Source organism: Meriones unguiculatus, chromosome X (genome assembly GCF_030254825.1).
Source record: "Meriones unguiculatus strain TT.TT164.6M chromosome X, Bangor_MerUng_6.1, whole genome shotgun sequence".
NCBI classification, from domain to species: Eukaryota; Metazoa; Chordata; class Mammalia; order Rodentia; family Muridae; genus Meriones; species Meriones unguiculatus.
Window position 1 is genome coordinate 8,308,783 of NC_083369.1, and position 14,498 is coordinate 8,323,280.

At 32.2% G+C, this 14,498-nt stretch overlaps 1 protein-coding gene across 6 annotated transcripts in view; it reads right to left on the minus strand.

Annotated features, from left to right (window-relative positions):
• The window catches only part of Znf711 (zinc finger protein 711), a 29,548-nt gene that overhangs the window by 8,496 nt on the left and 6,554 nt on the right, over positions 1–14,498 (minus strand). For 5 of the 6 annotated variants that reach the window (XM_060374417.1, XM_060374416.1, XM_060374418.1 and 2 more), the window contains 3 exons: positions 8,490–9,035; positions 1,734–1,889; positions 937–1,074 (listed from right to left, as the gene is read on the minus strand). In XM_060374417.1, the coding sequence (XP_060230400.1) occupies positions 937–1,074; positions 1,734–1,889; positions 8,490–9,035 (840 nt within the window). Of the gene's footprint in view, positions 1–936; positions 1,075–1,733; positions 1,890–8,489; positions 9,036–11,175; positions 11,659–14,498 lie in introns of those variants that run through there. The other variant, XM_060374419.1, reaches the window with a different exon arrangement.

Here is a 14,498-nt window from a genome sequence, read left to right on the forward strand (position 1 = left end):
AATATGAATAGGATTTTTATTCTATGATCCTCAGCCCCAAGAAACCCTAGTAGCAAGTACCTGTGAACAGCATAATAATTTAACATCCTGGCAGAACGGTTTATATAAATACTTACCAACCTAAGCTCTCAGTGACAGGAAATCAACCAATTAGCCCTTCCACTGCTAAATCTAGATACGCCAAAAGTGCTTACTGTCATGTGGAGAAAACACTGGAAGTAGAGCTACACAAAACTTTAAGTTGTAGCATTGTAAAGGTCTTGGGCAACTTACTTTCCCTGAGCCTTTACTTATCTTATAAATAAGAATATTTCATACCTCGGAGATTATTAAAATTAAATGAAACTAAACAGATATAAAGATTTTAATGTTTTTAAATTTTATGTCTGTGTGTGTGTGTGTGTGTGTGTGTGTGTGTGAGAGTTCATGTGCACCACATGAATGCATGTACACATGTAGGCCAGAAGAGTGTGTTGGATCCCCTGTAGCTAGAGTTGTAACAGGTGATTATAATCTGCCTGAGCTAGGTACTAAAAGTGAACATGGGTCCTTTGCAAAATCAGTAAGTGCTTTTAACTACTGAACCATCTCTCCAGCCCCAACAAAACAAATATAATTATATATGCATAATACATAATATGATTCCGTTTCTATATATTTGTTAATTTCATTACATCAAAAACTACAAAGTCTTCATCTGTTTGTAAAATATTATTTGAGATGTATTATTTCATGTATTCTTATCTGAAAATACACTGGTTCAGGAATGTCTAAAAGGACCCATTCTTTTAAGAACTTGCAAGAAGGGGCTTATTTTTTCTAACTTTGCCATTATTAGCTTTTAATGCTACTTATTTAGTACATCTATTGTTATCAATTACTTTTAAAGTTATATTACTGCTTCTTATAAGTCAATGCTGTGCCCTTTTATCTTACTGATATCATCCTCTTCTTGGGAAGAATCTTTAACTGCCATGTAAACCATTTTCTCTCGCTGCATTCGGTTCTGGTCAAGCACTCCAGCTACAGAATGTCCACTGGTGTATTCACTCTCTGTGACAATTTCTGTCCCACCTTAAAAATTAAAACACATGTAAATTAGAAACATATCATAGACTAAATCCTTGAATTAATGAGTATACACACACACACACACACACACACACGGCATATAAATAATCTAACAAACTTCAAAGTGCCATTAAAATAGTCATGTAACTTATACTTTAAACATTTATAGCTCACTTCAGTTGATAACAGTGATATAACATTTATCTTTCACATACTATAAAACTTTTATATATATTTACCCATTTATGTCTCATAAAATCCCTACTAAGTAGTCATTATCATGGCCATCATATGGATGAAGAAACAAGGCAGAAGGAGATCATACTAGTTTTTGAAGGTTTTTCTCAATTAAGTACTAATAAGTAGTGGGTTTAAAATCCAAATTACCCACCTCTGGCAACAGTGTTCTTACACATTCATCATAATCTTTATTCTAATACAAATTATTTTCAAGTTTTAAAATTTTTGCCATAATAGTTTCATATCTAAAAGAATCTAAGAATGGTATCTTTCCCATTGCCACTTTATATGTAAATATGCATATACAGTTTTTAAAATACACTGAAATGCCTATGAACATTTTTGTCTTTTGAGAAATTTTAGAATAATACCCATGAAAGAATTCTAATATCTCATATCATGGAATTAAAATAGCTTTATACCTATTTCAACATCATCTTCAGCCTCTGCTTTAAATATATATACTTTTATCACTTCTGAACCAAATCCATCTTCTTTAACATCTTCTTGTGAACCATCACTACCAATTTTTAATGGTGTGTTCCCCATATGCTCCAACTTCTCTCCCACATCATCCACTGAAATATAAAGGAAACTATTTCAATCAAAAAGTTCCAATGACATTTAATCAGTGTTAAGCACAATGTCAAAATAAAACAATGTTTAACCACCTCCTATTATATTCCCTTAGTGACCTATTATACAGTCACTAAAATGGTTATTATAGGATCAAAACTACTTTGAAATATTTTAAATTAAATCAATATTAACCAAACCATATTTCTGTATAAGGAGCATTTAAATTTAAAATAACAAACAAGTATTTAGGTAGGCCATTTTTCTTGAATATGACTTATGACTTTGGCAGTGTACGAGTATTTATTCACTGAAGTCCACATATAGTTCCCATGTGATATTAACGTGATTCTTAAAGCTGCAGAGAATACATTTTTAATGTGATGACTTAGTTGCGTTTCCTTGTGTTTTCATATTCACTGAATCATCGGGCTATCTATTTTAGCATTTGATTCACACACAATTCTGATATAAAGAATAGCCTGCATTTTAAATAAAATGCTATCGCTAAAATCAGTAACAGAAAGTAATACATGAGGAGAAGAGGATCTAGACAGTCTTCATGAGATCTGATAGGCTAGAGTCAGATAGGAAGGGAGGAAGTTCTCCCATATCAGTTGACTAGGAGAGAGACTGGTGGGGTGGAGAAGGAGGGAGGGAGTGGGAGAGGGGGCTACAGCTGGGATACAAAGTGAATAAATTATAAATAAGAATAATAAAAAAGAAAACAATATGAGTCATAAAATAAGTTCACATAAGCAAATTCCAAATTAAAAAGCAGTTGTTTCTAAAACCAATTAATGTATCAAATCTATTATTTTAAATGAGATAAAACATGTCCAAATGAATTTAGGAAAAAGAACTGTTAATAAATCATCTACGAGCTCAAATTTCTGTTGAGGCATTTGAAGAAAAACAAACTTCGTCTGTGTGTAAATTTAGTAACATATGCTTCGTTTTAAAAGCATAAATGAAAAAAATAACTAACAGCATGGAACTTTTTCCTTATTACAAATCTGATGCTTCAGAGTATACAAAAAAGTAGTGTAAAAAGGTGAAGCAACAGTATTTGGGACTACTACTCATTTTCAATATACGTACAGAATTTTATTCTGCTCTAGTTAATGAGTATGATATGGCATGTCACATGAATACTATACATGAACTATATAATATATTTTATTGTTAATCTTCTAATAACCATAACTGATATTCAAGCAACATATCCCCTATAAATATTATGTCTCTAGTATTTTAATTTCAATCCTGTTCCTATAAAAAATAAAGCTAAATTTAAACCAAAATCATGCTATTCTATATTTCAAAATACCACACAAAAAATAAAATACTGAAGTTCTTGAATATATCTAAAAATTTTAGAACTATGAAAAATAAAATAAAATGCATTAAAGAGCTACAACCTTGATCTTTCTTCGGTGCTTGAAACATCTTGGTTACTTAGGCAGATCTAAATGAGTCAAAGTCTACATTCTCCCTAGATCAGTTTCAAGTTTAATATGTCATCAAAATGTTGTTTTGCCCATATGAAATGGAAATCATATTTGAAGACAAATGGATGGAAGTAGGAAAGGTCATCCTGAGTGAGGTAACTCAGAAGCAGAAAGACACATGGTATATTCTTACTTATATGCAGATATTAGCTATATAATATAGGATAAACATACTAAAATCTATAGTCCTAAAGAATCTAAATAACAAGGAGGACCCTAGGAAAGATGCTTAATCCTCCTTCAGAAGTGCAAACAGGATAGACATTGGAAGTATGAGAAGACAAAAAAACAGGACAATAGCCTTCCACAGAGGGCCTTTGAAAGACTCTTCTATCAGGGTATCAAAGGAAATGCTGAGACTCATAGCCAAACTTTGGGCAGAATGCAGGGAACCTTATGGAAGAAGCAGGAAATAGAAAGACCTGGAGGGGACAGGCACTCCCCAAGGAGACCAACAGAGCCAAAATATCTGGGCCCAGGGGTCCTGCAGATACCGAAACTTCAATCAAAGACCATGCATGGAGAGGACCTTGACTCACTGTTCAGAGGAAGTCCATAGGCTGCTCGGTTTCCAAGTGTGCTCCCTAGTAATGGGTACAGGGGCTGTCTCTGACATGAACTAAGTGATTGATCACCTCCCCCTGGGGAATGCAGCCTTGCCAAGCCATGGAGGAAGATGATGCAACCAGCCTTGAGGAGATCTGATAGCCTAGGAGGTCCTCCCCTATCAAGGGACTAGGGAAAGTACATAGGGGGAGAAGAGAGAAAAGAGGGGGAGAGGAGGATGGGTCTGGAAGAAGATGAAGGAGGGGGCTGCAGTGGGGATACTAAGTGAACAAATAATTAATTATAATTAATAATTAATTAAAATTAAAAAAGAAATAATAGAAATAAATTCTCAAATATTTTTGCTTCTTATTTTTAGGACATAGAGCTGCTTCTATGTACCCCAAGCAGCCCTGGAGCTTGCAAACTTCCTACCTTGCCTCCCCAGTACTGAGATTATAGGAGATTATACTACTTTGACTATAAGAGTAACAGTTGACTTTCAATGACTGATAAAAATTTACTTAAGATTCAAACTTATTTTTTTTTTTTGCTCATTTTAAGGCATACCCCACAGTATTCTTCTTAGACTCTCCTTTAAGTGGGTCAAGAACACCCCCACAAAATTCTGTTAGCATTAAAGAAAACAAAAGTAAAGTATACTCTTTTCCAGCACTGAAAATGCTGAGTATTCAGTATTCTTTTGCAGATCACTGGTACTACTTGATTAAAGCTCCATTTTAGCAGAATACATAGTGTAAAAATAATTTTTAAAAATTAATTAAAATATACTTACATCATTTCCCTCATTCCTCACATGACAAACCCACACCCTCCAAAATTGATGGCCTCCTTTTTAAAGCCACAAAGCCACCTAGGCTTTTGAGTTTACAGCTTTTGAGTTTACACCTATTATGGTACATCAATTAAATTATGTTGTTGGTATTATATAATTATGCATACACTATTGTGACTGAAAAATGAACTTAAGAGCTCTTCTATAATTCAGAACAAACCTAAAAAAAATCACACTAAAATTTCAATGGTTTGCTATGCTCAGGTACATATCCCCCAAAAAATGAAAATATTTATAACCACAAAAACTTGTACACGCTTTTTCTATTATCCTTAATCCATAATAGTGAAGAAGCAGAAAGCAAAGTGATGAATGTGTGAACTAAATTAGTATATATGTATAACAGAATATAATTTAGTAATAACACATGAATGCCACAATGATAAATGCTATGATATAAATGACCTTTGAGAAACAGAAAGACAGAAAGAAATGGTCACATATTATATGATTCCATTCACATGAAATATAGAAATAAAATAAGCAAAATTAGGGACCAGATTCACTGTTGCCTGGGAATGAACAGAGTGGGGAGTAACTTGAAGATCTTAATCAGGTTTAATTTTGGTATAATTAAAACTTTTTAAATTGTCTGAAATGATACTAATTAAACTGTTGATATGTAAATAGTTTAAATACTCTAGATGAGTGAATTTTGTAGTATATAAATTGTATCTTGGTAAACTAATTATATTTTTAATGTTGCAAAGGTGTCAACATTTTCTTTTATTCTTAAACTGGTGAGGTTTGAATGGTATTTTCCTATATGAATTCACTTTCACAAACTAAAAAAAGTCTTAGTTACATTATAGGGTATCATTATAAAGGAGATTTCTCATTCTAGTAAAGCTTTCTACAAAGGAAATAATCACCTTTAAATGTCTTAAAGATATTAGAGTTAAGAAAATGTTAATCTGGAACAACGTTAGACAAATACAGTTACCGTATATTAATTTCAAAGTTGAATTTAAAGTTGAATAATCATATCCACTTAGCGCAAGTGGATATGATTATTCATCTGGTGGGATAAAGAAGTTTTAAGGTTCAGCTTGAAATAGATTAAATTCAGGTACAGAAAAAAAAATTCTCTAACTCCAAAACTCTGCTACTTGATAAGGTATCCTAATAGGAATATTTAAGGAAGCTAAAGTCTGTTTGAAGTCTTCAATTTCAGACCTTAAATATTTTGAAAAGTCTTTATTTTGAGGCAAAACAGTCAAAGACCTTTTGGCTTAAAATGAGGGGCTTGGAGGGGCAATTTATTCTATAATTCTTGAGAGATTCAATGGCCACCAGACACCAGACTAAAAGTAATTAAATGAAGATTAAAATATGAAGAGAAAAAATAAAGTATTAAGAGTTGATAGTTCAAATGTAAATATTATAACTATTAATAACAGTAAAAACATGGGAAAATTCTGAGTATTCATGCCTTAGATATCTATGATTTCTATGATTTGTCTGCAAAAATTTTTTTTGAAAAAAAATGTCTCAACTGGACTTAATACGTCATACCAACAATCCCTGCATTCGGGTGTAAATGCATAGGTATGAATATCAAAATTTTTTATGGATAATATAATATTTAGTTTTATGTATTTGTATACATAATTTTATTAGTATATACTATAGTACTAACACATTTCATTATGACATTTCCATATGTATATAATATACTTTGATCATATTACACCCTTTATCACTGTTGTCTCTCCTGCCCTCTACTAACTTTTCCCTTATGTTTCAAGAGCCCTAATACTCTCCCCCTTTTGCCTTCATTTCCTTTAGCACACCCACCCCTGAAGATTCCATAAAGGAGAAAAAGCATGCACTGATTGTCTTTGTGGGACTAGATTATGCAATGAAATGATTCCTAATGATACTATACATCATTAGGATAATCAATCTTCATCAAAGAGGCTATATGCAGAGATCCACACCCAAACACTAAGTGGAGCTCAGGGAATCCTGCTGAACAAGGGGAGGAAGGACTGTAGGAGCCAGAGGGAGCCAAATTCACCACAAGAAAACACACAGAATCACCTAACCTGAGCTCATAGGGGCTCACAGAGACTGAACATACAACTAGGGAGCCTGAATGAGTATGTCTAGGCCCTCTGCATGTATGTTATGTTTGGTATTCCTATAGGACACCTAACAGGGCGGGGTCTGACTCTATTGACTGCTTTAGAGACCCCTTTCCTCCTACTGTGGTGCCTCATCTAGCTTTGATATGAGGGGAGGTATCTTATTGCAATTTGATATTTCATATTTGGTTGATAACTCTAGGAGGCCTGCCCTTTTCTAAAGGAAAAAGGAAGAGGAGTAGGTTGGGGGGGAAAGGTAAGTTTGGGGTAGGGACAGGAAGGGAGGGGAAACTGTAGTCAGTATATAATATATGAGAAAACACATTTCCACAGTCTTTTAGTAATGTATGTACCTCATTCTCTTAAAAAAAAAATGTAAATATTTACTGGGAAAGTATTTCCAGGCTGGGCATGATGACATATGCTTACAATCTTAGTGCTCCAGACACAGAAGCAAAAGTTCATAGAGAAGTTCAAGGACAGCCCTGGGTACCTGACAACTTTGAGGCCAACTTGAACTATGTGAAACTCTGCCTCAAAAACCCAAAAGTGCATACAAAAAGAGGTAACATGATATACTTTAGAATTATATTTAAAAATTTCATAAATTTAGTTTGTGGTCTAGTTTTAAAATCACTAACACAAAATCATAAAATTTTATAGGTAAATAGGCACACATATATGGACTTTCTATATACTATTCCCTTCCCAGTATTTTTCAGTATTTTTTTACTTTTAAAAGGAAAATCAAAAGCCTTTGAAAAGTTAAAAGTTAAAAAGTTAAAAGTTAAAAGCCTTTATCTAATCTTTTCTATTTGTAACATGATTCCTCAAACTTTATAAAGAGCAAACCAACTTTTATGCACAAGCCTGTGTGCATGCATGTGCATTCATGTGTGTGTGCTGAGGATTGAACACGGGGGTTGTGTTGTGCATTCAAGGCAAGTGCTCTACCAGAAAGATTCCCTCCTTTTATAAACACCAATAAATAGATCATGAAATTTTTATTATCTTTGATGGTTGGTCTGACAAGTCTATCACTCAAAATGAAAATAAAATATTTCTAATTTATTCCTTCAGCTGGAATGCTGTAAGGACCTCAAAATAGTCTGAAATAAACACATCAAATAGTTTTCAATAGGCTACACATAATCAATCAAAATAGATACTAAATCTGGAGAAAAAGGCAAGGCACAAACTAAGGTTATGCTATGACTGAAATGTTTTAAAACTTCTTACTTCTTATGTAAAAGCTTATTGACAATGCCAGCACCTGTTATGTTTTTAAAAAGCAGAGATAACATACATTTTGAAATACATATATTTATCATTAAATTTTTATATTAATGTTTCTGTTGAGCCTTTCAAATATGTATTTCTATTCTAAGACATTAATTGACTTTTTCACCTTACTTTCCTGTACAATTTCGGAGTATATTAAAAATATAGGTAAACTCAAAAGGCATCTCAACACCACAGCTTTGAAATTATTTTCAGAAAGATTTCTTCTATTACTTTTATTGAATGTATCTTTGATCCCCTAATACCTTTCCATATTATAGAAATAGATCTCTCAAGCAATTTATTTTATGCTTCACTTACAAGATATCATTAAGTAGTCTTCAGAAGTGCTCTTGACATCATCATCATCATCATCATCTTCAGTTTTTATTGTAACAGTAGAACCAGGAACACCCCCAGCTGCTTGAATCACAGTTTCTGTATCTGAATTAGTTACAAGAACTTCTTCTGATACCATTGTGGGAGAGTCAACACCTGAAACACAATCTTGGACCACATGTCCCAAATGTCCATCAGGACCAGTAACAAGATCAGCCACAAAAACTTGCTCAGGTACCCTAACAGTTTCTGTAATTAGTTCAGAAGTCAAGATATGATCTCCATCATCTTCCTCTAAATCTTCTTCAATGGCAACATCAGCTTCAAGTACAGCTTCAGGAACAATCACACCTTCTGTTACTACATCAGTCTCTGTAATAATATCAGGCCCATGGACAACTTCAGCTGCAAGGCCATGATCGAGAGTTATCCCATTATCTGTGACAACATCAGAAACTAATACAGCTTCAGGAACTGAGACAACAATATGGTCTCCGTCAATATGTGCAGTACCAGCCATTCCAGCCACTACAATACAAACAATTATTCAAAAAGGGTAAAGTTATTTTATTAATAAAATATTATAATTAATAAATATCTACATTTATAAAATAGTTCAAACATGTACTAAATATCTTGATATATATAATTTAAAAGCATTGTTGATAATTTTAACTGTAATAAATAATCGCTAATTAGATTTAGAGGTCAGTGTAAAAGAGCCAAAAATTCTAAATTAAGACATTAAAAGTAATTTATTGTCATTTTGAAGCAAAAAAGTCATAATGAGACATCACCACACTCTAAAATAAGTAAAATTAAAAACCAAGCTGGTGAAGATAGAGAAAACATGTCTCTTATATGTCTGAAGAAATGCAAAATGTTAACAGCCATTCAGAAAAATAGTTTTTGCACAGTTTCTGACAAAACTAAATATTCATTTTCTATACAAACAATTGCAATCTAGAGTATTTCTCCCCAGAAAAATGTAAAACATGTTTACACAGAAACTACAGTTACATATTAATATTAATATGTAATATTAATTAATAATAGCTATTACTCATAATAGTAGAAAAATAAACACTGTGCAAATACCAATCCATCAGCAGATAAATGTTTGATTAAATCAACTCTGGTACATCCTTTCCACAGAACAATACTTGGTAATGAATACAAAAAAAGTACTGATACAACCAACAACTAGAAAAGTACTGATAAAACCAACAACTAAAATAAATCTCTAGAAATTTATCTTGACTCAGACCTGCTACGCAAAATGAAGAAAATAATGACAGATGTGGGCCCAACCCTAAACAATTTATTTAATTCACTCCTTTAAAGACTAAGGGAACATTAAAGAAGAGGTGGTGGGAGAATTAAAGATGTATGTAAGAGCTTAAGCTAAGGTGGAGGGTTAAAAATGTTATTACCTAGACTATTGTAATCCTAAATTTACATAACTGTAGTTACATGCATTGGACCCAGAGAAAACCAACCCTATCAATAATCAGTAAATGAAGGGAAAAGAGCTTATGGGGACCTATCTTTTATTTCAAACTATTGGCTATATATAAAATATGGAAGAGAGGGAAATCACTGTCTTTAGCTGTGTATCTTCTGCTGAGCCAACCAAACTCCAAAGGATAGCTCTAAACCACATCACACAGATGGCCCAGGTGGGTCACAAGTGAAACAAAAATACATGAACATGAAAAAATTGTTGGGAAGAAAAATGAACAAGAGTGGTGGGAAGAGATGAGAGTAGTCAGAATGAAAGAGATATATATCAAAAAAGTACGTAAAAGATACAAAAAAAAAATAAAAAAAATCACACACAAATCTATGTCCCAAACAATAGAAAATGGATGAGATATATAGTTTTAGATAACAGGAATTATCTAAAACTTTAATTTTATGGGGTTGGTATTTTACTACTGTTAATAGAATACTAGCACTGGGGGAAATGAACAAAAGGTATATAAAACCCCACTATACTAAGTTTTCCTACTTCCTATAACTAATTTTGGGGGAAAAAAGAAAAGAAATGTGAAACATAATAGAATACTGTTATAAGTTAGCACAACATTATATTACAAAACATATAACTACAGAAATCCCAGAAGTTCTTTAATTTAGAAGCATTGTTATTCAAAACTTTAGAACCTTTCAACACCTGATTCAGGTGAAAGGAATGTTAACTCACATTAGATTAAGATTTTGCCTGACAATATTAGCAAGTTTACAACAGGGAGAAAACTTTAATTTTTCTCTTGAGAAGTATAGTAAGAACCAACACCCAATTGCTTTGTAAATACTGTAAGAGTATAAACTCCCTTAATGAGGAATTTTAAGTTCTGCCACTATAATGCGGTACAGTTTTTTTGGACTGAGTTGTGGGCCTTCTTATAACGCATTATCTACGTGAAACGACCCAGTACACAGCCTTTTCGGCCTAATGATCACTTTTTCATAAAGTACTATCTAAAAGAATGTAAAGTAAGACACTACTAGGGATGTACAATACTCACTATTTATAACCAATTCATCAGGAAGTTAATGATAAAATACCAGCTTTATCATCAAGTATGAAAAGCTAAGAATAAAAAGAATGCTGATTTTTCAACCGAGGTCTTGGGATTATTATTATCATTTATTATTATTATACCATTTTTTTGAGACAGGACCTCAGGAAGTTCAAGCAGGCTTCAAATTGGTTATGCAGTCAACACTGACCTTGAACTCTTGATTGACTTGATTGCCTAAGGAGTTCCAAAATTAGAAGCACATTCCAACACACCCATCCTCCCTTTCAGCTATTTTAAATATTTCTCAACATTCTTAAAATTTCACCTAAATTCTAAATTACATCAAAAGAACATAATAGACATGGCAAAACAGACACAAGGCCTCATCCCTACACAAGGAGTTACATGCAACTAAGGTGTGTTGAATATGGGAGAAATAGTCTTCCTTAAAGAAAGGTACACCAATTGGTTATCCAATACCAAACAATCAGCCTTGAAAACATATGTACAAGTAACATTATACAGACTTAGCAGGTTATATTTAGGAATATATAGCAATGACAAAAGAGGCCATGTATTTGCAAGAGAGCAAGGAAGAATGTAGGAGAGGGTTTGGAGAGAAGAAAGGGAAGGGGGAAATGACATTATTATATTATAACCCCAAAAATTAAATAAAAATATGACTATAACCATATAAAACTATTAAACAAAGAGAATATGCATTTAAAAAGTATTTTTTGGCACTTATTAGTCCTGAAACTTAAGAGATAAGGACAGAATATGGTTTCAAATCTTACATGTATCCAGAGTGAAAACAGGATAGGTTTATCAAAGAAAATTAAATATTAAGCCTATTAAATTCCTAATACTGGAATTATCTATATGTAAAAGCGAAGATTACTATTTCATAAAAATATTTTCACAAATCAATGATTCAATATTTAAGACATTCTATTTCTTTCACAGTACTGTTGGAGATTAGTTTGATTTTTGATTAGGTATTAGGAAAGATGAAAAGAAAGAATAACACTAGTGTAGTCCTATGCTCAGATTAACCTGGCTCAGCTGATTAAAGAAAAGAAAAGAAACTATTCCAAGTTTACCTAACGTAGACTAGGTCAAAAATCAATCAAACCCAAACCAAAATGAATCTAAATATACTTGATTACCCTGATGACATTTTTTAACTCTGAACCAAATTATCTTAAAGAACCTAGACCAAGAACTAATGAGTACAGCAGAATATTGTCAAATTACTCAGATCTAAAAGATCCAAACCACCCCCCTATCACTGGACTGGGGAAGGGGCATGGGAGGAGAAGAGGGAGGAAAGATGGGATTGGGAGGGGATGAGGGAGGAGGCTATAACTGGAATACAAAATGAATAAATTGTAATTAATAAGAATATATATATAAAGATCCATCATTTTGCTTTCTTATCATTTCTTCTGCAACATTTCATTAAATTCTAAAAGAAACTGATTTATTCAATTATATATAACCTATAATTCCTTAAAATTGTCATTTATTCAGATACACCTGAGTAATATTATGTACTAATAATGCTTCAAGTAACTTTATACTATGTGTGTGTGAGGGTGCATATATGCCCATAATTTTTATCATCAAAATAAGTGTGTTATCTCCATTTTATATATAAAAATGTAGCTTTTCATTAAAATTGTATTTATTATTTTTGTGTATATAAAAAATGGGGGAGAATCCCAGAGGGCAACTGTTCGGAGTTGATTCTCTCCTTTAACCTTTAAGTGAATTCCAGGAATTGAAGTCAGGCTGTTGTTAGACTTTCATGGCAAGTACTTTACCTCCTGAACCATCTTGCTAGCCCCCAGAAACTATATTTCACAGAGGTTACCTGTATTTTTTCTTTGATTTGGGTCTGCAGTTCTGGTTTTTTTTTTTTCCTTCTTCTACTCATCTAAAAACATAAAGTTTTGTTTCTCACCCTAGCTAAGTTTTAAAAGAGACTCATAAAATTAAGCAAATAGGGCATCGCTATAGTAATGTTTTGAGGAGAAATAAAATACCTATCACTGGAGGAGGACCTCCTCCATCAGTGGACTTGGGGAGGGAAATGGGTGGAGAAGAGGAAAGGAAGCTAGGATTAGGAGGGGAGAGAGGAAGGGAGGGAGGGAGCTACAGGATGTATACAAAGTGAATAAACTGTAATTAATAAAATAAAAGATAAAAATACCTATCACATAGAAACTCATTTAAATATTATTTTTAAAATTATTAAGCAGCACCTAATTGGATGAAGAATTTATCTTAGTAGTTTAAAATATTAGAAATGATAAACAATTATCTTTCAAATGTAAACCAATAAGATAAACATGTAACAATAAATATTAAATCCTGACTAGAAGTATTTTCTTTTCATTTGTTCAAACGTTATATGGTACTCCATTAAAGTTATGGGAAAATTTTCTTTCTTAACACTAAAATCTCAATGCCAATGACTATAAAGACAATCACTATATTCAACATCAGCAAAAAATATTACATAGGATATAATATTGTGAATCTTTAAATCTCAACATCCAAAGAAACTGATCTATTAACTTCTAAATTAGTTCTTCCAATTTTCTATACAATATTTATCCCACAGTCTCAATTAAAAACCTTATAGAATTTGGAGATCTAATGACACAAATTCTATTTACATGGCTGTGTATATGAATTTATTTTATAACATCAAAGATTTCAAAATCTATTTACTAAGGATAAATGGAAACCTAACATATGTTAGGATAGCACCATCACAAACCATAAATCCTTAATGACTAAACATTACTCATATTAAAAATTCTTGATTTCACTATAATTAAAACACAATTTTACTGCAATATAAAAATTCAGGTGACAATGATCTATACACCTCAATTTAAGAGATCATGAAAATGGAATTTAAAAGAATTGATTATTTTAAAAATACAACTAAGTAGTTGAATCATAAGTAGGCATAACAAAAAACAGTACCTCTCTACTTTTTCCTGACATAAATAGATTTATTTACTCTATTCATTCACTTTAAGAGAAGCTTTCAAATAACTATGACAATGACAACCAAAATTAGCAGTTCTCAAACTTTCACATATTTTTATTCTTTCCTTAAACAATAGGGAATATACAAAAGGAATTTTTTCTTCCAGACACTACATATTATATAGCTAAAATCATGTGTAAATATATGAAAATGACCCCTCAAGAAGTTCTAAAGTTTATCTTATGGTTTACAGTGTGCCTTGGCACACTGACACATGCCTCAAAAGGAATAAGCCTAAGATAGAAGAAAGCTTCAAGTCAAACATAAAATTGATCTAAAATATTAAAGTATTTTAGCAATCCAAAAATCAACAAACTAGTGGATAAATAAAATAGGATCACCTATAGTATATCATTCAATAATTTTTAAAAAGTTACGTGCTCAAATGTAATACAA